Below are 26,641 nucleotides of genomic sequence, written 5' to 3'. Positions count from 1 at the left end.
TCACTGGAGAAAAAATTATATATAGTTTAACCATCTCACAGACATATCATTTTGTACAGCTATTTTCAATACTATTTACATGCTCACTCTGAAAAATCAGAGTTTAGTTAAGTTCAATATTTATTTCCTCCAAGCCATCAATGTGTCTATAAGACCCCATTTCTAAAAGACTGTTCAAGAAGGTCCTACCATTAATGTTTTGATCATAGATATGAGAAATCTATCTCTATTAATGAGCTATGCACCAAAGGCATTCAATGTATCAGTAATTAAACCGATATGTAAAAAGCCATTAGTTGGCCCATCTGTCTTTATAAACCAATCTCCAACCTTCCTTTTATCTAAAAGAATTCTTGAAAAAATAGTTGTAAAAAAGCTAATTGAGGGGTCTTTGATGATAATACTGGCTTCCTGCTGAAGTCTGCCAGTAAAGATGTCTCTGAGGGGTGTTGGTGAAATGCCAATTGCACCAGTAGGCTAGAAGGCTCTCAATGATGGAGCTGTAGAAGTTAATTAGCAGTTTCTGGGGTAATTGGGCTTGATGCAGCTTCCTGAGGGAGTACATCCTTTATTGTGCTTTTCCTACCTTGTGAGAAATGTTTGTGGACCAGGTAAGGCTGGTCGAGATGTGAAGGCCAAGGAACTAAAGCTTTCTACGCTTTCTACTTCCTCTCCATCGATGTAGAGAGTGGAGTGCTCCCATTGCTTTGTTCTCCTGATGTCATTTACCATCTCCTTGATCTTGGCTGTGTTCAGTTGCAGGTTGTTGTCTTCACACCATTGCTTCAGATGCTGAATCTCCTCTCTGTAGGCTGAATCATTCATGTTGTCGATCAGCCCTATGATGGTGGTGTTGTCAGCAAACATTATAATAGTGTTACTAGTGCGGATTACACAACAGTCATGGGTGAAAAGTGAGCATGAAAAAGGGCTGAGGACACACCCCTGTGGGATGTTCAGAAAGAAGGTGGAAGAAGTGTGCTCTCCCATCCTGACGTTCTGGGTCTGTTGCTCGGGAAGTCCAATATCCAGGTGCACAGTGAGCTGCTAAGTCCTAAGTTGATTACTGCCAAATGACAACAACTGTCAACAAGGGACCTAATATGTAAGGTGATGAACCTACAATAATACAGAGAAAAAAAAATGGAAAGAAAAAAACTCCCTTTTAACAGGGAGAAACCTCAGCACCACCAAGCTCATGGACGGGAGTCAGTTCTGACAAACTGGGATTGAGGGAAGGATTGTAGGACAAAAAAAACACTATGAGAGAGACAGAGATGAAAAATAATAAATAATTAAATGCAAAGTGGTGCATAAACACACTGACTGAACAAAAAATGGGTGAAGAAGAAACATTTCACACTTATCCATGTTTTATGCTGAACTTTGTGAGGAGGACCCAAATGCACAACATGAAGGCAGCTGATGTGAGGCAAAAATCCTATTCTGACTTTAACAACATAAATTCATAACAACTTCTGATTGCACAAATTGTATTTGGGATTCCCTAAAATGATCTCTGTAAAAAGAATCTTCTGCTTTGTTTACCTGCAGTTTTCCCCTTCTTTTAGGTTTTAGACAATTTCATTTTAAAATAGTGTTAGGGAGTATGATAACGTAGAGCAACATGTGATATAATCTTACATTTTCTTAATCACCGTCTGTTAGGTTAGGAGTTACATGATAGCGTAAAATTCTTCTGTTCTCTCTTTCCCAGACAAAAAATGTTTCCCAATGCCTCTCTGCTCACCCTGGGACTCAAGCCTTCTGAGGAGGCCCAGGCAACTGTGGTGGATATTGATGCCATGATGAAAAAATTCAGCAGCATCCTGTACACACTGACCGTTGTACTCGGCATCACGGGGAACTCTGTGGTGATCTGGGTGGCTGGATTCAAACTTAAGGTAGATATATTGCATAATCAGTTTCAAATACCTTCTGAGTTTGAAATGTTTCTGTACAATATTTTATAACACCCTAAAAGGCAGCTTCTTTGAACAGGAAATATACTTTCACAACATCTACCCAGGAAAGCCACAATCGGTTAAAAAATCTAAAATCAATGGGTACATAACTTGTAAGGCTTGAATGTTTATCAAATGTCACTGAGCTTAAAATAAAAAAAAAAAATTCTAAACTTTTCAGCAGACAAGGAAATCCAACTCTTGACAGACTTCTTGGATGGTATAGATAGATTTGATAATAGCTTTGGGAAAGTAAATTAATTAGTTACAAGATTGATGAATGGAAACTGATAGAATGTTATCAGCCAATTGAATGGCCATGATTGCTTAAAGTCTGTGTTAAATATACAATATTATACTACCTCCAGACTTATTCATGTACTTCTGATTACCTCACAAGTATAGTTAAATCAGCAGATAACAAGACTGCCTATAGGGATAAAGTGCACAACTGACTTCATCTAACACTAAATATCAAGAAGACAAAAAGCTTATCATAGATTTCAGACATCATCAGAGGAAGCCCCAGACACTAAAAGTAGCAGGAGAGGAAGTGATGGGAGTTTATAGCTTTAGGTTCCGAAATGTGTCAGTGATGATCTTAAATAGACTGTTAACTGAGTGGCACTAGTAAAAAAAGATTCAACTGAGACTTTACTTTCTCAGATCACTAAGAAAAGTCTGCCCTTTTCCAAAACTAAGACTTTTAAGCACTCCTCAGTAGCAAACATTCGATTATACTGGATAAGATCTTGATATGGAAACTATACAACAGCAGACAAAACAGCCTTCAAAGAGAAAAACAAAAAAGCTGCAAAAAAAAAAAAAAGAAATCATTGGATTACTTAACAGCAGGGCCTGCAGCAAGATTACCCATCACATTCATCATCTGTTCTCTGTATCGTCACCTGGAAGTCATTATAGGACTTTAAAGACCTTCAAATCCTTATTATTTTTTTATTTTTTTTATTCAACGGCCATAACTGAACTTAATTTTCTCTTTAGAGTAGCATTTCAATAACGCTCAATCACAATTCGTATTTTGTATATATTTGACAATATAACAGGTTTGCTTACAATGAAATTTACCACCTAATTAATGTCTTTCACTTTCTTCCTCTTTTTTATCCATCTTGTTTTATTTTCGTCCTGCTTAGCTGACAGTCACCAACGTGTGGCTGGTGAACCTGGCGATAGCAGACCTGATCTTCTGCTGCACATGGGTTTTCTCCCTCGCTCAGATGCTCTTCTTTGACCACTGGCCTTTTGGCCTCTTCGTCTGCAAGTTCTATGGCTTCTTCAAATACACCAACAAGTTCTGCTCTGTCTTCCTGCTGGCTGTGATCAGTCTGGATCGAGTGCTCTGCATCTGGCAGCCCGTCTTCACAAAGCGGCGACGCACCATGTGGGCAGCGAGGGTGGTGGCAGTCTGCGTCTGGATCGTGGCGATTCTTTTCAGCATTCCCTATGTCATTAATTGTCAAATGTACATGGACAAAAAAAAACTTGAGTTGGTGTTCTGTGGACCCAATAGAGAATCCAGAGGGGTACAATAGCACCAAAGTAGCTCTCTACTCCATCCACTTCCTGTGCGGCTTCATATTACCCTTCATAGTGATTCTCGTCTGTTACATCCTGGCTGGAGTAGGCATCCGACGCACCCGCCTGTCAGGGAAGTCCCGCCCCTTGCGTATCATAGCATGTTTGGTCATTGCCTTTTTCCTGTGCTGGGCGCCATACCACTGCCTCTTACTGGTGAAGATGGTGGACAATGAAAAAGCAGTGGTGAAAATCTGGTACCCTGTAGCAAAGGGTGTTGCCTACTTTAACAGCTGTATGAACCCACTGTTGTATTTTTGCATGGGTCTAAAAATGAATGAGGGATTTAAACAGAGTGTGACAAGAGTTTATAGAAGAGCTTTGGCAGATGAAATGGAAGGCCAGACTACTCAGTCCACTGATCACTCTTAGGATTTAAGTTGTAAGTTGGAACACATTAATGTTGTGGGGGCAAAAAAGAGAGAGTGGGTGTGGTTTCTGCCAGTGATCGTGACGCTAGTATTTGATAGTATTTATTCAAGCTCAACAAAACAGGCATGTGAGGTTCCACCTAACCTTCCTCATCTGTGCTTTTAGTTAGCCAAGGGTGACATTAATAAATTCTGACATCCCTACAGTAAATCAAGATGTATTTCATCATGATATATTATATATAGTACATAGTATATGCAGTCTTCACTACTCAAAAATTAAAGGAAAACTTTAATCATAGCTAGCATCGGGTCAGTTTAGGGATATTGATCTGTTCAGTTAAGTAGCAGAAGTGATTGTTAATCAGTTCCAGCTGCTTTAGTGATAATAAAATTAACAGCAGGTGCACTACAGTGGCATCAATTAGACAACTTCCAAAACTGGAATGATTTTGCAGGTGGGGGCCACTGACACTTTTCACTTCTTAATCTTTTTCTGACAGTTTTTTACTAGTTTTCACTTAGCTAGTGTCTGTGTCACTAATGGTAGACCTGGGGTTGATACCAGAATTGATGGGTTCACCAACTGGCTCCCTGTCCTTTTCATGGATGAAAGCAGGTTTACCCTGAGCAGATACAACAGACATGAAAGGGTTGGAGAAGCTATGGAGAACATTCAGTATGATTGGTTTGGTGGTGGGTCAATGATGGTTTGGGGAGGCATATCCATAGAGGAATGCACAGCACTCCACAGGGTAGGCAGCAACACCCTGACTGTCATTAGGTATCGGGCTGAAATCCATGGACCCTGGCAGACCCTACACAGATGCAGTAGGTCCTGGATTCCTCCCAGTGAACAAGGCCCCTCATCGTGCGAGAGTATGCAGGGAGTTCCCGAAGAATATAAGAGTTGATACCGTTGAGATGTTTTGAAAGTGTTCCTTTAAATGTTTTGAAAAGCGTATGTCATGATACTCTTGGCCAAACTACCCATGGACTGACATATCAAATCTAACTGGACAGGTTAATGTCAAAAAGTAACAAAATCATAAACATGGTTTAGAAATCCAGATAACTGAGAAAAATGACTCAGTGGTCACAACATGTCAGCATCTGCCTGTCATTTGGCACGCCCCTAAATGTAAGTGTCAGTGTAGTTTAGATGAGTGAGTTACAGGGGAAACAAATCCACTTTTTTTGCAGTTATTATGATCATTAAAAATGGCTTAAGTAAACACAACGTTTTTTTAAATACGAGGCTGTAAATATGTTTTATTAAAAGCAAACAAGCTAATGATCAGCAGCCTGACAGGAAATAGCAGGTTTTACTCTGTTGAGGAGGGTTTTTTTTTTCTTTCTATAGCATTATATTTATATCAGTAGGACGATAAGATCTGAGATCTAATTCTGCCAACCACTAGATGTGGTTGACGACGATCCAATAAATAACAACATACTGTGAACATAGATACATTATTTTCCATGGTGTCATCTAGAGACAATTTTCATATAGAAATGAACCCTTTATAATAATTTTCATCAGGAAACTGCTGTAGTTGTTTGCATCAAATAATTATGAAAATGTCTTTGCCTACAACTTAATTACTGGATATCAAATATGTACTGAATGAATAAACAAACAAAGATGGTGAGTTTGTATATACTTTGTGGATATTTGCATCAGTTCCTCCTTTGGGTGGCTGCAGCCAGGTGCTCTTGGGTGCTCTCACTTGGTGTTGGCTCTCTCTGCAGTATAGTATCACGTCCTGTTACAACCAACGACTGCAGAAAACATGGACGACCTGACAGCTCCCCAAAAATGAAGCCAAAACGTCTCTGACGCCCCCTGGTGTCTGGCTGCAGTATAGGTCATAAACTCTGCCTCCTCCTTGTTAGCACATTTTTTCTTTTTAAATTAACTTTATTTGTCAACAATAATATAAAAATATGAGACCATATTAGTTATCCATGCATATAAATGTATACGGCTGAGCATTACAACAACAGAAAAAGAGAGATTTAAAAAAGCAAGAGGAATAACAAAAGAATGAAAGAAAAAACAAGTCTTAGGAATTCATTAGTTGGCTAAATCTTAACCTCGATGGCCTCAAATTCTTTTAGAGTATAATTTCTTTTAACTGGGTTGGGACAGATTTCGTTTATCAAAATATTTCTGATCGCTTTGTTTGTAAACCTGCTGTCACAAGTCAAGGTCTCCAGCTATGCAGAGCTGTCCCAATCTAGGAGAAATTTAATCATTGATCTCAAAGGGACTGGGATGGCTTTTGTTAGTGTTTTATAACTCTTAGCAGTGCATCTTACGTCAAACTTCTCACAGAACGTCTGTTTTAATAAGACCCCTTTCTCATCCATAAAATCAGCTACAGCCCAAATCCCTCTGGATCTTCAGTCATCCATGTACACTGATTTTTAACAGGTAATGAACTGCAATCAAAGTCACAACTTAAAATTCTCTTCCACCCATTTTATCAATCATCACATTGAGATTAACATATCAAAAGGAATGTTTGTTCTTAAGGATCTTAACCATTTCAATTTTAACACACAATTCATAACAGCTCCGCGTGGCTTGGGAAAAATTATAAGTATTTAACTGAAGTTTATTTTTATTTGTGTTAGTTTTTTTTTCTTTAACTTGTAGTTCTAAATTGGAAGATTATTGTGATCTTGAAATATAGAAATAAAATTATATTTTATTATCTTTTGTTGCTCAAAATAAGCATCACACTCGTGGAAGCCGCTATACCCACCAAAACGTGTGCATTTATTGAGACTTTTGGGGGTGGTGCACGATGGCAAGTTGAGCAGTCGCACGAATTAGGAGCTTGATAAATTTATCCCAGAATTTAGATTGTGTTCTTAATTGTTTCCACTCGAGAATAGTGAAAAGAATGCCCCAAGTATAGTTAAACCTGCTAAACTCAAAGTCGACCTCAAAAAACAAGAAACCAACATCGCCATGTGGTGAAAAGAAAGATGGCAAACAGGGAATGGAACATGACTACGCAGCAATGGACGTAGCAGTGGTGAGCAAAAGGGAACATGGCAACGACTTGGTTCCTACACCTAAAAGAAGCCTGCAAAAAAGAAAGTTAAAAGATGAAGATGTCACATTATTATTATTATTATTATTGGTTATTGGAATCCTTGGCAAGATCGCACCTGATATGATATCAAAGGTTGAGGAATCTGTAGATATGGTGCATAGAGTTGAGAAGAAGATTGAGAACAAGGTCAGAAATGTCATCATTGCTTGCTCTGAGACGTAAAGGAAGAGCGTCAAAGCAAAGGTTTGGCGGTCTGTAAGGACGGCGGTTTCCACTTCGCTGAGGTACTGCCACGGGAGCAGTGAGAAGAGGAGGCGGCTGTGGCCCCAAATTGAACAAGCAAGATGGGCTGGAAAACGGGCCTTTTTCCGGGGTCCTCATGGATAGACGAAGGATGGAATGAAAGACTTCATGTAAGACTATATACAGTGTAATATTATTAATGGGGCAACAGAGCTCTACTGAAAGTTACAGGTTATTACTCATTGAGTGGGTGACAAGTGTTATGATTTAAACTCATACTTTTTATTATTATTTATTTATTTATTCTTATAGTATGCTCTCTTACTTGTTATGGTTCACTCAAAAATTTAATTTGGTTCATTAAACGTTTGGGGTTTGAAGGAAATTGTTAAGAGAAAGGCACTTTTTTTTTATTTTGCAAGGGGAAAAAATGTCACTGTCTGTTTCTACAAGAAACTCACACGGTGGATGCTGACCTTTTGGGCTAATCAGTGGGGAGACCAGATTCAGCCATGGTTCTAACAGATCTGGAGGTGTGGTGATTTGTTTTAATAAATTCCCAGGGGAGATTATAACTTACAAAGCTGACAGAGGGGCCCATTGGTAAACTGTAGTTTTGAAGAGTGAAGGTATATTTCTAATTGTCACAAATCTTTATAGACATAATAATGAGCTTCAAAATAAAAGTCTATTGGAAAATTTAACAAATGTTATTTTAGAGTTTAAAGTTATGTACCCCATAGATTACATAGGGGGAGGTTGGAACATGACAGCAGATGAATGGATGGACAGATGGCCTCCTCGCTTAGGAAGGAGGCAACCAAAATAATATTATTGAGAACTTTGCTAGTGATAATAATTTTACAGACATTTGGAGAAGTATGAATCCTAGAGTTAAGAATTATTCATGGTTTAAACCTAATAGTTCTCTGGGAACATTTCAGGCTCTCCGAGGTATGGAGGCCTATCTCCCCTCACCACACTCCCTGCCGGTGGCTGATGCCCTCAGACGTTGGTATGTTGGTGGTTCTTGGTGTCTGGGGCTGGGCGCTCACCAGCTCACTCCTGGTGGCCGATTAGCAGGGCCTGGCACCTGTGGCCCGACCGGGCCCCTTCTGGGGGGTGGGGTGCCCTCAGGCCTCAGGCCGGCAGAGCCCGAGGGCACGTCACTGCAACCCCCTCTGGCCTCTGCTCCGTGGCTGCTGGGTGACCTCTCGTTTGGGGCTTTCCTCAGCTCTTCCCAGGAGGGTGGCATGGTTGCCCCTGTGGTGGTCCTCCTTGGCTCCTCGTACTCTGGGGCCTCTGAATGTCTGGGGCCTGGATCTCCTCCATACCTGCTTTATGCCCTGGGGGACGGGGCTATGGCTCCCCACACTCCCTAGCAGATTGTTACATGGAGAAACCTTTTGAATACAAGCATGCTGATCCACACAGGTGTGCACACAGGTGTACACACCGGTGTTCACAGACACAAACTACACATTTCTTGGCTGCTATCTCAAAGCACATTGGGCGCTGCCGATCTTGTGTGCTGCACAATAACATGTAATATTTAGCATCTACTGTTAGCTAGTTTATTGTGATGGTGTTGTATTTGTTATGTTGCTCTTTCCTGTTTGTTTTCTCTTCTGTTTTTTTTTATCTCCATACAGTTGATCCAGGTGTTTTGTGTGTTTTCTTTTTTTTCTCATCTCCCCTCTATTTTTCTTTCTCTCCCTCTCTTTCTTTCATTCTTTCTCCCTGTCCTATCCCCCAGTCATATCTGTCCCATCTGTAACAACCGAAAATAAAATAAAATAAATACATAATTATAATAAAGGTCAATCAAATGGACCAATATGGCAAGGCCATGATGATCCACTTGGTAAAGTAAATCCGCTTGGCATCTTTCTTGGCCTTCAGACAACAATTCTGACGGCTAAAGATCCAAACGCGACAGGCACAAAAAAAAAAAAAAAAAAAAAAACTAATAGAGAAAGCAGATCAAGGATTATTGGTTAATCATTAACCAATAATCCTTGATCTGCTTCCAGTAGGAGAGAAGCTGCAGAGAGGTGTGTAAGACTGCAACTGTGCTTCCTGGTCCCAACTCTGGATAGTCATATTTTGGGGGGTTTAATAAATTTGTCCATATTCCTAGAAATGGTAAATGGTAAATGGACTGGTTCTTATATAGCGCTTTTCTACTCTTCTGAGCACTCAAAGCGCTTTACACAACTTGTGCATTCACCCATTCACACCCATTCGCACAAGCACATTGTTCTAGGTGCTTTCTAAGTAACATTCACACACATTCATACTCCGATGGATGCATCGGAGAGCAATTTGGGGTTAATATCTTGCCCAAGGATATTTGGCATGCAGACTGGGGGAAGCTAGGAATCGAACCACCAACCTTCCGATCAGTAGATGACCTGCTCTACCGCCTGAGCTACAGCCAGTAGCCAGCAGTGATGAGAATAACAGCGTTACTTTTTTCAGTAACGAGTAATCTAACTAATTACAATTCCTATCGTTACAACGCCGTTACCGTTACTAACAAGAAAACGCAGTGCGGTGGCATTACTATTTTTCAACAAACAGACGGTTGAAGCTGTCTTCAGCTTGCCGCATCTTATATCAGTTGCACAGAAGTAGCTGTAAGTAATCTGGGCGCTACAGCTTTAAGCAGCTGTGCATGCTCCCGTGGGCGGCAATTACCCTCTGGTAGACATCACTTTTTGGCACAACACCTGGAGCTAGGTGGCAAAACAATCACATGAGTGCTGTTGTTTCACTGAGGAAGAATAAAGTGGTAATCCAATCACATGACTACTTTAAGATGACAAAGCAACAAGGTGATATATACCAGTTTTTAAATTGTGTTGATAGGCCACGTGAAACCAGAGTCATGATAAACAATATATTCCTGTGTTTTTTTCTGAATAGTTTCGTCACGTTTACCGTCTAAGGACAACGCTAGCAAAGACTCTCTGCTTATGACCAAACAAAAAACAGCCCGTTTGTGTTGGTGGAGGAATGCACCATGTCAACCAATCAAAAAATTATATGGCAACATGACATTTGGTTGTTTAGGAAGAGGTGGACGTTTTAGGAGTGATGGAGAGAGAGAGAGAGAGAGAGAGAGAGAGAGAGAGAGAGCAGAAAAAGAGAGAGAGTTTTGAGATGTGAGAGATTTGTGACGTTTAGCGTGTTTGGGGTGTGTAGTTAATGTGTTATTTTGTGTAGTTAGTGTGTAGTGTTGTGGATAGTTTTGTGTTGTGTGCCAGAACAATGAGGTGACTGCTGAATGAAAACAGGAGGAGTATGTCTGTGAAGGTTCTCAGTCATCTAGGTCATCGTAGTCAAAGGAGGTTGAAAAGCAAAAGCATCTGGACTTCTTTAAGGTGCTTGAAGAAAACAGGAGTGACACACCTGCTGCTGTCAGACGTGCAGGTATCAGGCTGTGATGTTCTCCTTTATAGTGGACAGAAATTATTTTTGGAGTGGCACAAATAATTTGTGTGGCATCGTATTGAATGCAGAACACCTGATTGCCATGTTAATAGTTTGAAATGGTTATTAAAAAATGGGTAAAATAACTTTGTTGTTTGCACTGTCCACTTCCTGCTGTGACAAAACAAATTTCCCACGTGTGGGACTAATAAAGGTTATCTTATCTTATCTTATCTTATCTTATCTTATCTTATCTTATCTTAAAACTTGTGCATATGATTTTAAAATTGACAATTTATATTTGCATTTAAAGTTATGAAATATGATTCAATAAATATGTTTGTGGTTGTTACAGTAAAAAATATAACTACTTGGATTTTATGTTTTTTGTCTGATTTTAGATCAGTTGTGTTAAGACAGTATCTCAATATGACAACATAACTGTAAATTCAGATGTGAGGTTGTGCTGAAAAGAATGATACCAAACATTTACGGCAGTGTCCTGTTATATTTTAGATAGCGAGGAGCAGATGGCTGAGTTTATTAAACTCCACCAACACAGCGGTGACGCAAATCTGAAGGCTAGACCGTCCCATTTCACAGCCTCGAATCTCCGGCCTTTTCGGTCTTTGGAGGACCCGGTCCACATAGACCGCGAAGGCCGGGTCCTCCGAAGGATGCAGCCTATGTTTTGGGACACAGTTCAAGTGACAGCGCCACTGGAAGGAAGAAGTCAAGCACTCAACACTTCCCCACCAGTCTACCATTATGTACAGCGCTGTCTGCCGCTGTTTTTTTTTTTCTTTATTAAGTGACTTTTTAAATTTAACTGACTTCCGACAACAAATTCTCATTTCTGTTGTTCAATACTGAAGAAATTTAAACTTTTTAAATCATGACAAATTGCAAAATGCTTAGTTGTCACTCTAATTAAACCTCTGTAACTTTTCTCTGCTTCAGCATCAGGTAATGTTTATATGTTGATTCATGGTTTTCTTCAGGTTTTGTTCTACTGCAGAATATTTTAAATTTTTAAATGTTGTAAAAATCCAGGCCAGGAAAAATCTCCTTCATGTTTTTCTGTGTTTTATGCTCAGTTACTTTGACACAAAGGCATCTGCTGTGATGCTTACACCTCTGATGAAGTCTCACAAGTGTCAGCTTTCTTTTTATAGATATAAAAATATGGATATATGCTGATAAATGATCAGAATTGTAATATTTCTGACTGTCTGAGGCAAAATTTCTGCGATTCAAATCGAATCAAGCAGGACCTTGTGAATCGGAATCGAATCGATTCTAGAAATCAGGGGGTCACTTGATTGTTGGGGGTTTTCACAGTTGTACTATTGTAGGGTCTACCTTACAATATACAGCCCCTTGAGGCAACCGTTGTTGTGATTTGGTGGTGATTGAATTGATGGTGATTTGATTCAAATTGAATTAAACTGAACTGAAGAAATTTAGCCCCTTAAAGTCTGAACTATGAAATAATTGCCATAAAATTCTTTTTAAAAAAAAGAGAGAGAGAGCGTTTATTGAACCATGTGTTTGAAAAGTTTACTAAATTTTAATGTCCATATTTCATGTTAATTTTGTTTTTGCTGCATCATTTTTTTTTAATTGCTTTCAAATGTAATGTGCACTAATTTAGTTCTTTTGTTTTGTTTTGTTTTTCTCTTGGGGGGGGTTACACTGATGATGAAAAAGTCTCAAAAACTCACAAAAAAAATGCGTTTCAAATCAGAAACACTAGGCATCAGGGGCATAAAACAACTAATCTGGGTTTCATGTGTAGTTCAGTAGAGGGAGCTAAAGGAACAGGTTAAAAATATGCCAGCATTACTCTGGGTAACGCTGAACAGTTGCCTATCAAGGTCTGAGAAAAGCTTGCTGATTTTATTAAATGTTTTCATTTAGTTAGAGATTGTTTTCGCCCTCTTGTGGTCATTTACTAAAACCCTTCTTCTCAGCAACATACTTTTAACCACCACTGAAGTATTGTTACATTTGTGTTGAATACTCGGGATTCCCATATACTTGTTTGCCATTCACATAGGGACCATCTTTGAGCCGAGGACAACCCAAGGGCAGTAGATGCCCATTATGAGCCACAAATGACCCGTTTATGGCAGAAAAAGACATTGCAGTGCACTCTACATCAGTTCTACTCAAAATTTGAGCTACTCAGTTTTTTTTGGTGGAAATCAGCAAAAGCCGAAAAGTGGTGAGACTGCTCGAACATGTACCACTTCACATGAGGCTTCTGCTTGGGACATAATGCTCCTTCATGATGAATCTGATTGGCAGACAAGCCTGAGGAGAAAAGCAACCAGTCTGAAGTATGATTAACATTTTCATCTTCTGTCTATATTTATCTGTATGTGGGTGTTTGACAAACAGCGAGGCAACATTAGTGTGACTGTGTGAGAAAAAGAGCAACAACTATATGCAGAAAAGACAAAGCCAGACACATGGCATGAAGAAAGACAGGAAGTCTGTGAGTGTGTGTGTGCGTGTGTGCGTGTGTGTGTGTGTGTGTGCGTGTGTGTGTGTGTGTGATTGAGAGATAGACAGACATGACACAAACTAAATAATCAAATGTAACAGTAACGAAGATAAACATCAGTAGATACATTTTCACTTCTGCCTCTGACTACTAAGACTAAAGCAGTCCTCATCAGCTGCGTTCAAACTCTGCAAGTAAGAAATCTGAACTTTTTTGTAGTTTTGGTTCCTCAAATAAGATTGTTACTTAATATCTCCCACTTATGACTAAAAGAGTTACAGTTGTGTACATTTTACACAGTTTGTGTCTTTCAGGATTGCTGATCTGTTTAACAATAATTTTACATAATACTCAATGTAATATTGGTAGCATGATTCTCACTGATTTTTCCTCATAAGTTTTTCTTATTGATGTAAGTGTATAAGCTGGTTATAGAGTTTGGTAGTGTTCACTGAAGTCATATTACAGAGATTGTGTTGATAAAATGCACAACTAAGTTAGGCTAAAAAAAACCTAACAAAAAAAGATCTGATCATGCATTAGATGCTACAAAAGAATTTTGATGTTTTTGAAAATTTCATTAATACATTTCATCGTAAATACTGTGACTTTAACAAGAGACGCGTATTACTATGGTTTTTATAAATTTGCTTTTTGGATATTATCGTTATCTTGTACAACATGCACGTATTTGAGGGAAAGAGGATGACTGTGTGGCATCACTTGCACAATTGTGGTACAAAACAGTATTTCAGTCTAATGTACGTGAACTATGCCCAGTATAGAAAATATTAAGCAGAGATACAAATAGTAAGTATCAAAAATGTTCAATTTCTTTCTTTATATAATTTGACTGTATAATGAAAGAAGAGCGCAGTTAATGCGGAGTCATTTCTTTGTGGTGACTGTGTCCAACACTTAAACACCAACTTAAATAAGGCCATTTTAAACTACTTTTACCATATTAATGGAGGTTCAGAATGTGTCTTTTCTCAGAGGATCACACAGTTTAATTCCAACGTGTCTGTATAGTTTTTTCTCTGTTTCAAATTCATTCTTTTATTGTCTGCACCTTTAAATGCAAATGAGCTCCAGCTAGTTTCACAATGAAGGGTGCTTTCCTAAAGTCCCTCCTATCTCCTTTTCCTACCTCCTTTTTAATGACCTTGATTATGTTTTCAGTAATAAATGGCAATGTAATGTAATGTACTGCATTAATCTTCTTAAAAGTAACTTTGTATGTTCCAGTATGTTACTTAATTACTCACCAGAGAAAATAATTAATTACATTACGTTCTCATTACTCAATAAAATGACATGAAAATCAGTGTCTCATAAGTTAACAATATGAACATGAAGCTACAGTCACGCACACCAACACAAATACTTATACTAATGAGGACACAAATAGGATCTTTCTTTTAGTGTTTACATATGAGCACAAAGCAGACAACACAAAGTAAAGATGACAGCTGGCCTAAAGACACTTAAAAGTGATTTTCACAATTTTCACACTTTAAAAACAAGAACCTACACGGAGGCTGCAGCCTGACTGCTCATCACTGTGTTATCATCACTCTTGGTTCTTGGCTAGCTTTGCGTTAGTATGCTGTATGTAAAGATCCTTGCAAAGAGCTGAGGTTGTGTTAGCAGTATAATGTGGTTGTTTCTGTACTGGATGCTGTTTGCACTTTACCATTGCATTTTTATCCTTTAGTGCATTAAAAATGAAAGTAATATTCATATCTCCACTCCTGAAAAGCTGTATCACTATACCACTGCAACATTTTCCTTTTTTCGAACACATACTGAAATTTCCTGATTGTTCCCCTAGTGCCCAGGAAGAAAAGAGTTTGATGGGGTTTTTTTCTTTTTATGGCATACAGATACCTGAAGTACCTTTAATTCTGGCATCATGGCATATGTGTTTGCAAGAGTTTCCCTTTGACAAGGATCAAAGCTGAATGTATTATGCATGGGTGATTTACTAATACTTGTGGCATGCAATTTAGTACAAATAAATGTAATGCTGAAGAAAGCAGTAACTTCCCTTATGTGTTTCAGGTTGTGTACGTCTGTGTGCCTTTGCCTGATTTTGACGTTTTGTACATCAGTGTGAATAAATGGCTCACCTTTTGTTCTCTCCATCTGCCTCCTGTGTATCTGTAATTAGGTTTTAATTGCATGCTTTGTGACACATTTTGTCTCTTTGTTGATTTTTGTTTTGCTAATGGAAATGTTGCATTAGAAAATGTCTGCCTATTAGGCTCCCTTCTCTTCTGTAGTGCAGCTAGATGTTGCTAGAACTGCACCCAAAATGCTTCACCAGATGATTTTCAGGCATTTTACCCCTGAGTACCTGAGTGTAGTGCTATATATAAATTATAGATTTTTGCCTCTATTAACTTGTCATGTTCAATAACAACTGATGACTGATACACCAAAGGGATTGTGCTTTTGTGTTAGTGTGCCTTCAATTTAGGTTCAAATTGGTTTGATGTCAGGAAGGCAATAAGTGAACTAAGTCACCTCAAAGGTGAAATGAGAATTATCATACTCTTTCACAGAAATTAAAATGAGAAAATGATGGAATCGTTATGGTCCTAGATCATCTTGACCCAGCGTTCTCAGTTTTTTTTTTATTCTGTATGGTTCCTAGGTTGTTCTATTTAGTTTAGTTTATTAGATTCCCCCTTTCATCTTTGCCCTCTGTCTCCCTCTGTGTGTCTGTTTATTTTATTGTGAGTTCTTATGCCTTGTTTCCCCTCCTTGTGTTTCCCCAGCCCGTCAGGTCTGTGCTCTCCCCGTGTTCTCTCTCCCCCTCGTGTCTGCGTCTCTGTCTTCCTGTTTTACTTTGATAGTCTCCCGTCAGTGTACGTCACGTTGTGTTTGCTCCTGCTCTGTCTTGTTACCATTATCTGTGTCAGCTGGGTTCCCCGTGTGCTCCCACATCCCTCGTTTCCTTGAGTGTATTTATGTCCGGGTCTCCCTCAGTTCTGTGTCGCGTCCTCCCTCTTGGCTGTGTTTCCTGATGTGTCTTTTCGCATTATTAGTTATTAATTTTCCAGTTTAGTTTTGTACCACCTTTTTTCCCATTCAGCGAATATAGCTGCATTTTAGGTCGAAATCCAGTGTTCCACCTGCACACAGCCAATTTATGAAATTGGAATGGTAACATTTTATAAACTTCAAGACAGATGTCAACTTTACTGTGACGTCAAAATGTTCTGCAAAAACCCAAATTTCTTAAGAACAGAAAGAGCAGTTGTGACCTTTTGTGACACAGATACTAAATTCCTTCAAAGTCTTCAGTTTAAATTATATTTGTTTTTGTCTGTGGACAGACATGGATGCAAACTTTTTTTTCTCCCTTTGTTTCTATATGTGGTTGAAGAACATTCTATGGTCACTGTCATGCCATGTTTATTTCCCCTTTCACTGCAGCAGCTTTGCTTCTCTAAACTGAAGAAACCACCTTTGTGCAGAACAGCTTTTTCCTTTGAGGAGTTGTTGTTGTCTTCTTTTCATTTGCACTATAGATTCTTTTTGCACGACTAATGATAGGGCATGGTTGGAACATTATTTGCTTAACATGAGAAGTATAATTTTAATCTCTTGTAACGGGTTTTAATGGTTACATCCTATAGTTTATGTTAAACAATAACAACAATAATGGGCGGTGCTACCAATCGGAGGAGCATCTTCATGTGGATTTCTAAAGTTCTGAATTGATTTTTAGATTTAATGGATCAGGCCAATGACGTAACCTTTTTAACACTTTTTTAACCAAATATAATCTCCATAGCAGCGACTAGACTACTGTTTACCTAATTATAGATATATAAACTGGAATACTTACGTTGTTAACCCTTGGTAAGTTGTTGTCAAAGCAGAAGTCAAATATCTTCAAAGGTTTAGGTCTGAGGAATAAATCTCACCATAAACACCACCTGGTACCATTTCTGGAGTTTTAGACTTTGCTGATGGTATTTGCCTAATGTTGTTGAATTGTGTGGGTTTTTTTGTTTTTTGCATAGTTATATTGCATTGACCTTTGCCACTGTTTAAACTTAACTATTCCTCAGATGCCTTAAAATATAATTCAACCATGCACAACAGTAGTTAAATGTAAAAATAAAAATAGATAAACATGTAAGTTCCAGGTGGAGGCTGGTGGAAGACTGAGTCAGGCTGGCTATGAATGAGGACCTGTCCAGACCGGTCCTAGTTCCTGCTTCCAATGAGCTGTGCATTTAGCCCTGGGCCTTCCGGTGCGCTGTGTGAACGTGTTTCTAGGCTGAGAAGAGCTTGGCTGCGTTGTATATATTGTAAATAGCTTAAATAGACCTTTTTGTTGTTGTTGATCTGGTAGCTGTAGGGGTAGGAAGTCGTTTTCTTTTAGTACATTTGGGGATTCTCATTATAGGTAAGGCAGTTCTGTTTCATTTCTAGAGTGTTTTGTTTGTTGTTTTTGCTATGCCCACCCTGACACTTGCTACCTTTTGAGTTTAATAAAAACCTGCTTGTTGTAAACCGTAATCCTGTGGCAGCGTTCGTTTTTCCTTGGCAGCAGGGAGTGTGGGCATTTTTACTTTCCTTTTTTTCTTTTTCTTTTTTGTGTTGTGCTCCGGTATCCCACACGGCTCAGACCTGTAGATACAGGTCTGCGTTATCATGCACAGCTACTCTTCCAGAGTTCAGGAATAAAAAGTATCTTATTATAACAGTATCACCAGGCTAATGTATCCCTTGAGATTAGGAGCATTAGCTTACAGATTTTGGCAAAATAAGTTCATGAAAACTTTTGCTTATATAAACTGATTTGGCCTTGCCTGAAATTATTTCTAAGATAATAATCTATTAAGATGACTTGCACTCTCAGATTTACCTCTTCTGTTAGGCTTCAGTCAATTATCTGTTTGTTTGTTTGTTAGTCAGGAAGTATGATACTATAGAATGACATATGAGGAAATCCTATGATTTTGTGCTCAGTGTCAGATCAGGAGTTACGTGGTTATTAATATTTTGAATTTTCTTTTCAATTCTCTTTTTTCCAGCAACGTAATGTCTTCCAATGCATCTCTGTCCACTAAGGACAATGATGACATCATCATTAGAAACATCAACTTTGTCCTCTACACAGTGACCGTTGTGCTCGGCATCACAGGAAACGCTGTGGTGATCTGGATGGCTGGAATCAAACTTAAGGTGAATATAGAGTGTTTTAAATATCTAATTTTGTTTGTCAGTAATATCTTCTGTGTCTCAGTGAAAACGCCAAAACGCGGCAAATCCCCGTTAGCGAGTTAACGTGGATCGGCCCGGGCGCTAACGCATTAACGCGCTAATGCGTTGGCGCCCGGCCGATCCACGTTAACTCGCTAACGGGGATTTGCCGCGTTAAAGCGGTTATGATGTTAACGTTGTATTAACGAGATTAACGCTGACAACACTACTTACATGTAAATGCAGAAACAAGAATATGTCAAACACTATACTCGTGGAAACACACTCAGTGACAAGTTTATCAAACACTCAATAGAGTTGAAAACTTTTTTTATGCTTAAAAAATGCTGTACAAAAAGTTTTAAAACTCTGTTAAAAAAAGAAAAAGCAAGTAATAAGAATCCTGTAAGTCTTCACTGTGAATATCATGACTAAGTACAGTACAGTACATCTAAGTTAAAACCCAGAATAAGGCCATATGTTCTTGAAAAAATAACATCATTAATATAAGTGGTTGCTAGTAACTAAGACTTATGAATAGTATTGTGCAAAAGTCTTGAGTCAAACTTCATTTCTTTATGTACAGTATACAATACATCTGGAAAGTTTTTACAGCCCTTCACTTGTTCCCTAATTCCCCGTGTTTCAGCCTAATTACACAGTAGATTAAAGTAATTTTTCATGTCAAAATTCTAAACGAAAAACCCCATAATGACAAAAAGTGTGCTTGAAATTGCCAGGATCCTGGCACAAGCATTTATTTGGCTTAGCAGGCAAATTCCAGGCTGATAGAATTCAGTGACTTTGCTTCCCATCTGTTCTTGAGTTCCTTTAGATCAGGGGTGTCCAACTCCAGGCCTCAAGTGCCAGTGTCCTGCATCTGTTAGATATTATCCTGGGTCCACACACATGAATCAAATGATTAGTTCCTTACCAGGCCTCTGGACAACTTCAAGACATGTTGAGGAGGTAATTTAGCCAATTAAATCAGCTGTGTTGGATCAAGGACACATCTAAAACCTGCAGCACACCTGCCCCTGAGGCCTGGAGTTGGACACCCCTGCTTTTGATAATGGCATGTGATGCTGTCTGACATCTTCTAGGCTACTTAACTTTGTCAGGTAGATTCTATTTAAGTGATTTTATACATGTTTTGCATGTCATTACCCTGCATGGACGTCTAAAACTAACACATGAGTTAGAGTACGTTTTTATTGTGCTATGAAGTTCCTTTTATATCCGCAAGAGCAACCTAAGTTTATGTGCTCTGGGAACTGAGTTTGGGCTAAAACACACAGTTTTACAAAGTGACATAATTGCTATTTAACAATATTAGTTGACACCAGATTTTACATCCACTTATTCACATGATCACTAGATGTGTGCATAATGCATGCTGCTCTGTTTATTGATAAATTGATAATGACTGGGGGGATAATAATATCAAAGTCTGGTTACTTGCGTCATGTAAATAATATATTATTTTACTTTGTCTCTTCTTTCTCTTCAGCCAGCAGTCAACAATGTGTGGCTGGTGAATCTGGCGATAGCAGATCTGATTTTCTGTTTCACACGAATCTTCTCCCTCATCCAGATGAAGTTAGAACGGTGGCCTTTTGGTCTCTTTCTCTGCCAGTTTCATGGTTTGTTCAAACACACCAACATGTTCTGCTCTGTCTTCCTGCTGGCTGTGATCAGTCTGGATCGAGTGCTTTGTGTCCGTCAGCCCATCCTCACGAAGCGTCGACGCACCCTCTTCGCAGCGAGGGTGGTGGCAGTCTGTGTCTGGATTATAGCGCTCCTCTTCAGCATTCCCTACTTCACCTTCCGCAAAATCTACATGGACAACAACAACCAAACTAAGTGTAAAATGGTGTGGGTGGAGAAGCCAAAGGAAAACAAAAACACCAAAGTTGCTCTCTACTCCATGCAATTCATATTCAGCTTCATATTTCCCTTTATGGTCATTCTCATCTGTTACATCCTGGTTGGCCTGGGCCTCCGACGCACTCGTCTGTCAGGGAAATCTCGGCCCCTTCGTATATTAGTATGTTTGGTCATTGCCTTCTTCCTGTGCTGGGCACCTTACCAGTGCCTTCTATTAGTAGACATTGTGTATAATGAAAACAAAGTGGTGAAAAAGTGGTACTCTATAACAAAGAGCATTGCTTATTTTAACAGCTGTGTGAACCCATTGTTATATTTCTGTATGGGGCTAAAAGTCAAGGAGGGGTTTAGACAGAAACTCATGAGAGTTTATAAAAGGGCTCTGAGAGATGATATGGATGGCCAGATGGCTCAGCCAACTGATCACTCTTTGGATTAAAGCTCTGGGTTAAAACAGAGTAGGCGGAGAGGAGTGGATGTAAGTAAATTTTACCTTTCCCCAGAAAAATACATGTCCTTATACATAACCATTAATATAATATTGAAATGCCGAAATCATTTTTTGCTTCCATTATATGATCAAAACCAGTATTTCAGAGTGAAACATAAAAGGTGGGAAGACTACAGTAATGATAATCGGTCAAATTAAAAGATTTATCAACAAAGGCTCAACAAAACAGATGTGTGAACTCCTACCTTTCGCTAAATCTGTTTCACCATCACTATATTTAAAGTCAAGTCTTAAGAACAGTGATAATTTGTTTGTTGTTTATTTATTTATAATACCTGGAAAATTCATATTGACACCAGAAAATTCACCCTCAATCACTATGTCATATTTTACATATTGTATATTATGTTTCTTGCTTTTGCTTTTTTCTTTTGTTTATCTATAGTTACCTAATTATAGATAAACTGGAATAATTACGTTGTTAACCCTTGGTAAGTTGTTGTCAAAGCAGAAGTCAAATATCTTCAAAGGTTTAGGTCTGAGGAATAAATCTCACCATAAACACCACCTGGTACCATTTCTGGAGTTTTAGACTTTGCTCATGGTATTTGCCTAATGTTGCTGAATTGTGTGGGTTTTTTTTTTGTTTGTTTGTTTGTTTTTTGCATAGTTATATTACATTGACCTTTGCCACTGTTTAAACTTAACTAACCCCAGCATTAGCTTATAGGTTTTGGCAAAATAAGTTCATGAAAACTTTTGCTTATATAAACTGATTTGGCCTTGCCTGAAATTATTTCTAAGATAATAATCTATTAAGATGACTTGCACTCCCAGATTTACCTCTTCTGTTAGGCTTCAGTCAATTATCTGTTTGTTTGTTTGTTTGTTAGTCAGGAAGTATGATACTATAGAATGACATATGAGGAAATCCTATGATTTTGTGCTCAGTGTCAGATCAGGAGTTACGTGGTTATTAATATTTTGAATTTTCTTTTCAGTTCTCTTTTTTCCAGCAACGTAATGTCTTCCAATGCATCTCTGTCCACCAAGGACAATGATGACATCATCATTAGCAACATCAACTTCTTCAGTCTCAGCTGACAGCAGGTTTCCCCAACTTCATAAAACTCATAAAATTTTATAGTGGTAAAAAAAAATTACTATGAAGATAAAAGCTCCTACTTACCTACAATGAAAAAAAGAAACAAGAAAAAAAAAGTGTTTACCTGTAGCTTAAATGCCTTTTTTATTTTAGAACCCCATGTTACACTCAATTAAAAATGGCATATTATGTAATCAACTTTTCAACCAAAATACCAGATGGACTTTTCAGACCGTTACAGGAAGCTTTGAAAAATATAGAGCACATTTATTTACATATGTTTATGCCTGGCCTGAGTGTATACTGTATAAATAATACCGCACCCAGCTATCTTACTGATCTCCTCAGCTTTTATACCACTGGAAGAGCGCTTACATCAGCAGGCCAAATGCTCCTGACCTTGGTTTAAGACCACAGGTGACCACACATTCGCCTCTGTTGCACCCTACCCTCTGGAATAATCTCCCCGAAGCTATTCGCGTGTCTATTTCAATTCAATCTTTTAAATTTCAATTAAAAACTTATTTAGTGTAGCCTTCCCGGCTTTCTAGAGCCCGCATTTTGTAAGTCTGATTTAACCTTCAGCCTTTTGGCTTGTGCCTACAATGCCTGGTGTTAGTTATGTCTCCCACCTGTCAGTGTATTTATATTTGTATCTGTTATTGATCTTAATTGGTTCTGTGAAGCACTTTGGCATACCTTTGGTTTTTTTGTGCTATATAAATTGTAATGTATTGTATTATATTTAACCTCACAGGACTTTTAAACAAATATCTCAACTATCATTGTCTTACAAAAGGGAGTCTATGTATACATCTGACAAGATGATACTGCTAATCTTTTTGCAGAGATTTATCTCCAGTGGAGGACATATAAGGAGGTACATCCCTTCCTATCTCTGTCCAGGTGTTCCACAGGTTTCACAAAACTTTGTCGAGTAAGGTCAAAGTAAAGTTTTATAACATGTTAACATTTAACATGATGTATCTTTTTTTCTAAGTTTTTCATCAACTGTTGTATAGTTCCCAATACATACATTTTTTATGCACACAAAATAAAGACAATTTATGAAAATTCTAGATATTTAAATATTTTGTTAAACATTGATCAACACTGCAACATATATTTGCCATTATAGTAAAAAGGAAATGACTTTCTAAATGTAATAATCTGTTCTGATTGTAATAATCCATTGTGATTTTAATAACTTGGAAAAACCCTGGAAACTGTGGCGAACGGAGTTCAGTCGATCCAAGTTGGTACCATATTTTTCGGACTATAAGGCGCACCTAAAATCCTTTAATTTTCTCAAATTGACAGTGTGCCTTATGACTGAAGTCTGGTTGTGCTTACTGACCTCGAACCGATTTTGTGTTGTACACGGTGCTCGAAAATCAAAACTCTGTCAAAAAACGTTTTAATACGACTCTGGTAAACTGCGAAGCCGCACTGCTTGATGGATTGTTGGAGTATTACCACTGTCGTAGTCAAGAGTTAGCTCGCTAGTATCCACCTAAACATGATATACAGTGGTCCCTCGCTATAACGCAGTTCTCTTTTCACGGCCTCGCTGTTTCATGGATTTTTTTGTGTGCAATTTTTCTTTCTTTCTTTTTTTACAGCGCATTGTGTTCTGCGTCCTGATCGTCTGTAGACCACTGTCAATCAATCTCATGTACAGTACAGAATGCATTCAGCATGTCAAACTTCCATAAATCTTTGATCGCTAGCAGTGTCAATCTGAAGTGCTATACTGTATGTTTATTTTCTCCCCAACAAACACAACAATGTCAGCTAAACGTTTTGCAACGTCAAAGGCACCTGCGGTAGCACCCGAAAGGCAGGGTGAGATGCTAACCATAAGGCACACCGGATTTTTATACTACATCTGCTTTCTGGTGACCTCTGACTCAACATCGCTGTCCTCAATCTCAAAGTCCTCCATGGAGCTGTAGCTTGAGTCTGCATTAGAGCTGGAGCTATGCTGGAAGGCAATTGAACAAACATTAGCACAAAAAATTATTTCTGTACAGTTAAAAGAATACAAATAATCTGTCTATGTAATATAGTTGCAAATACCCTTTTGCCTTGCAGGTAAGACTTCTGTTTTTCAAGTTTCTTTATCGCTTTGGATTCTGTGTCCACAATGGCTACATAATGTATGAGAGTGTGAATCCTAAACACAATGAACACAAAATAAGAATGTTAGATTCTCTTGGTGAGTATCAAAACACTGCGATTTGATGTAAGAGGTCACCTGTGGTATAGCATCGCAAGGAACTGGATCACAACTGAAACTGCAAATCCCAAAATAAACATGAAGGCAATTGGATCAATTTGGATATCATCTCCAAGTAACAGCGCTTTCAACCTGGAATCATAAGACATAAATGGTGCCCATTCTTGATAACACATCTTCCAACACTTACTTTGTTTCTCAGCTCTCGCAGCTCATTGGCCATCTTTTTCTGTTTTTCTTTGTCATCAGGCAGAGGTTCAAGATACTTCTTTTGAAGTTCTTCCCAGAATTTCTTTTCCTCCTGGAAAAGTTAGAAATATTTTTAAGGTGTTTAAAGCTAAATAAATAGCAACAAAAGCTTTAGAGGAAAATAATATGTTCATTAATGGAACATATCTATAGCTTGTAAAGTGCCACGAATTAAAGACATTTTTGTGGGGCAAAGTAAGCATTTCTGCATGTTAATGAACAGTAATTATTACCCAAACACATAAATATCATACTATACATAAGACCATCATCATTTTGGGGAGTATGGGAGTAATGATAAATTCTAGACAGAGGTCATTTAAGATAAGAGATAAGATAAGATTAGATAGAACTTTATTAATCCCTCGGGTGGGTTCCTCTGGGAAATTCGACTTCCAAAAAAAGCACAGCAACGACCGAAGTTACAGTTACAGAATTGTTATATATATATATATATATATATACACACACACACACACACACATATATAAATACAGAGACAAATATAAATAAAATATACAAAGGGGATAAATAGAATAAATAGGAATAAAAATAAAAATACAAGTGAATTGCACATTTCAAGTATTGAGTCTATTGCACTGTTGACTATTTACAAAAGTATTGCACAAGGTATTGTACAGTGAGGTGAAGAGGCACTACAGCTTAGTTGTTCCCCCCTCCTTTGTCCTCCTGTTTCCCCTCCCTCTCCCCTCCAGAGAGGAGTTAAACAGTTTGATGGCGTGTGGGACAAAGGAGTTTTTAAGTCTGTTAGTTCTTGTCTTGGGGAGAAGCAACCTGTCACTGAACAGACTCTTCTGGTTGTTTATGGCCGTGTGCAGAGGATGCCCAGCATTGTCCATAATGTCCATCAGTTTCTTTAATGTCCTTTTCTCTGCCACTGTCACCAGAGTGTCCAGCTTCATGCCGACCACAGAGCTAGCCCTCCTGATCAGTTTCTCCAGCCTGGATGAGTCCCTCTTTGCTGTGCTGCTCCCCCAGCACACCACAGCATAGAAAAGTACTCCAGCAACCACTGACTGGTAAAACATCCTCAGGAGCTTCCTGCAGATGTTAAAAGACCTCAGCCTCCTGAGGAAGTACAGTCGGCTTTGGGCTTTTTTATACAGGTGCTCTGTGTTGCATGACCATTGCATTTAAGCAAGGCAAATGAATTAATCAATAACACATGCACACCTGGTCGAGTGAGTCCTCTTGAAATGTCAGGTCACTCGACAAACTCTGGAGCTTTTCAATCCAGCCTGCTGAAAACAGCAAGGCAAAAATTATTTAATTGCAGTATATTTGTCTGATTTTAAAAACAAGCAAAAAAACTTTGCCAGGGTGTGGTTTGTGGCTCAGCTTCAATCTCATTGAGATTGTGAGACACGCCCATGTTCCCTAAACATAAAAGGCAAATTGTTCAAAGAAAATTGGCTGAAATTGTAAAGCTGGGAGTAATAGAAGAGTCACACATTAGCTATGTCCCAATTCCTAGGCCGCATCCTTTGAAGGACCAGGCTTTCGCGGTCTATGGGGGCCGGGTCCTCCGAAGGCCGGAAGTGCGAGGTTGTGAAATGGGACGATCTAGCCTTCAGATTTGCATCACCAGCTGTCTCAGTAGAGTTTAATAAACTCAGCCGTCTACTCCTTGCTCACTAAAATATAAGAGGACATTGGAGTAAATTCTCTACCATCTCACACTTCTGTTTAATCAGCTTGACATTTATTCAGCTGTGTAAACTTTAATCCATGCCAAACCAATTTACTCAGGAACAAATAAAACCCTGAAAAAAGACTAACAATAATATTTTTAAGCTATCTAAGTGACTTATATATCATGTTTAACCTGAATAGCAAAGGATTGCGGGGAGTTTCAAAACGATGTGCCGGGAGTTTGCTGTTCTCACTGGCTCTAGTGAGCCTTAAACCCCCGAAGTGGTGGTTTAAGGCTAACTATCGAAGTGGTGGTTAACAGATGTTTCCGAAAACTTTGGAGCACTTTTGCAAAAATGTGATGTCTTGATAGATTGAGCAAATATTTGAAGTTTACACAGCTACATTCTTGCCTGAAAATATCTTAAAAGTTTATTTTGTGACTCAGAAAGAGTAATATTAAAACTAAGTAGCTACCACCGTTGTTGGAAACTGGAATTGGCTGGGCCGCGCAATGAATTTTGGGATAGGATGGGGCACAAAGGATACACCCATCCTTCAAATCGAGGGAAATAAAGGACGTATTTGTCGGCCCCATTTGGAGCAGCCTTTGAATTGGGACAGCCTTCATGGCCTGGCTGT

At 38.6% G+C, this 26,641-nt stretch overlaps 1 protein-coding gene, 1 long non-coding RNA gene and 1 pseudogene across 3 annotated transcripts; 2 read left to right on the top strand and 1 right to left on the bottom strand.

The window, feature by feature from the left end:
- The first annotated feature begins 294 nt into the window (after positions 1 to 294).
- On the top strand, positions 295 to 4,114 carry LOC309699079 (formyl peptide receptor 2-like; annotated as a pseudogene). Its single transcript has 3 exons — positions 295 to 1,904; positions 3,122 to 3,945; positions 4,101 to 4,114. The product of its transcript is annotated as a formyl peptide receptor 2-like (transcript).
- A 12,888-nt stretch (positions 4,115 to 17,002) lies between these two features.
- On the top strand, positions 17,003 to 21,586 carry LOC309698281 (formyl peptide receptor 2-like). Its single transcript, XM_082520625.1, has 3 exons — positions 17,003 to 17,615; positions 18,247 to 18,397; positions 19,926 to 21,586. Exons 2-3 carry the CDS (start codon positions 18,254 to 18,256, stop codon positions 20,739 to 20,741), a joined length of 960 nt encoding a protein of 319 aa, XP_082376751.1. The 5' UTR covers positions 17,003 to 17,615; positions 18,247 to 18,253; the 3' UTR covers positions 20,742 to 21,586.
- Positions 21,587 to 21,726: 140 nt separating this feature from the next.
- LOC309698282 lies at positions 21,727 to 24,405 on the bottom strand. The gene is made up of 4 exons (XR_014274043.1): positions 24,288 to 24,405; positions 24,116 to 24,155; positions 23,938 to 24,034; positions 21,727 to 23,842 (listed from the first exon to the last, which is right to left on the bottom strand). It is a non-coding gene; the product is annotated as an uncharacterized lncRNA (long non-coding RNA).
- Between the last annotated feature and the right edge of the window lie 2,236 nt (positions 24,406 to 26,641).

Source organism: Aulonocara stuartgranti (genome assembly GCF_965226115.1).
Source record: "Aulonocara stuartgranti genome assembly, chromosome: 22".
In the NCBI taxonomy this organism is placed as follows: domain Eukaryota; kingdom Metazoa; phylum Chordata; class Actinopteri; order Cichliformes; family Cichlidae; genus Aulonocara; species Aulonocara stuartgranti.
The sequence above is the reverse complement of the archived record's forward strand: the minus strand, read 5'-3'. Positions and strand labels throughout refer to the sequence as shown.

Excerpts from the sequence above, each read along its gene's own strand:
- LOC309698281 (XM_082520625.1), top strand. The coding sequence starts at position 18,254 with ATGTCTTCCAATGCATCTCTGTCCACTAAGGACAATGATGACATCATC. Across the intron at positions 18,398-19,925 it reads TGGCTGGAATCAAACTTAAG|CCAGCAGTCAACAATGTGTG; the intron begins GTGAATATAGAG and ends CTTTCTCTTCAG.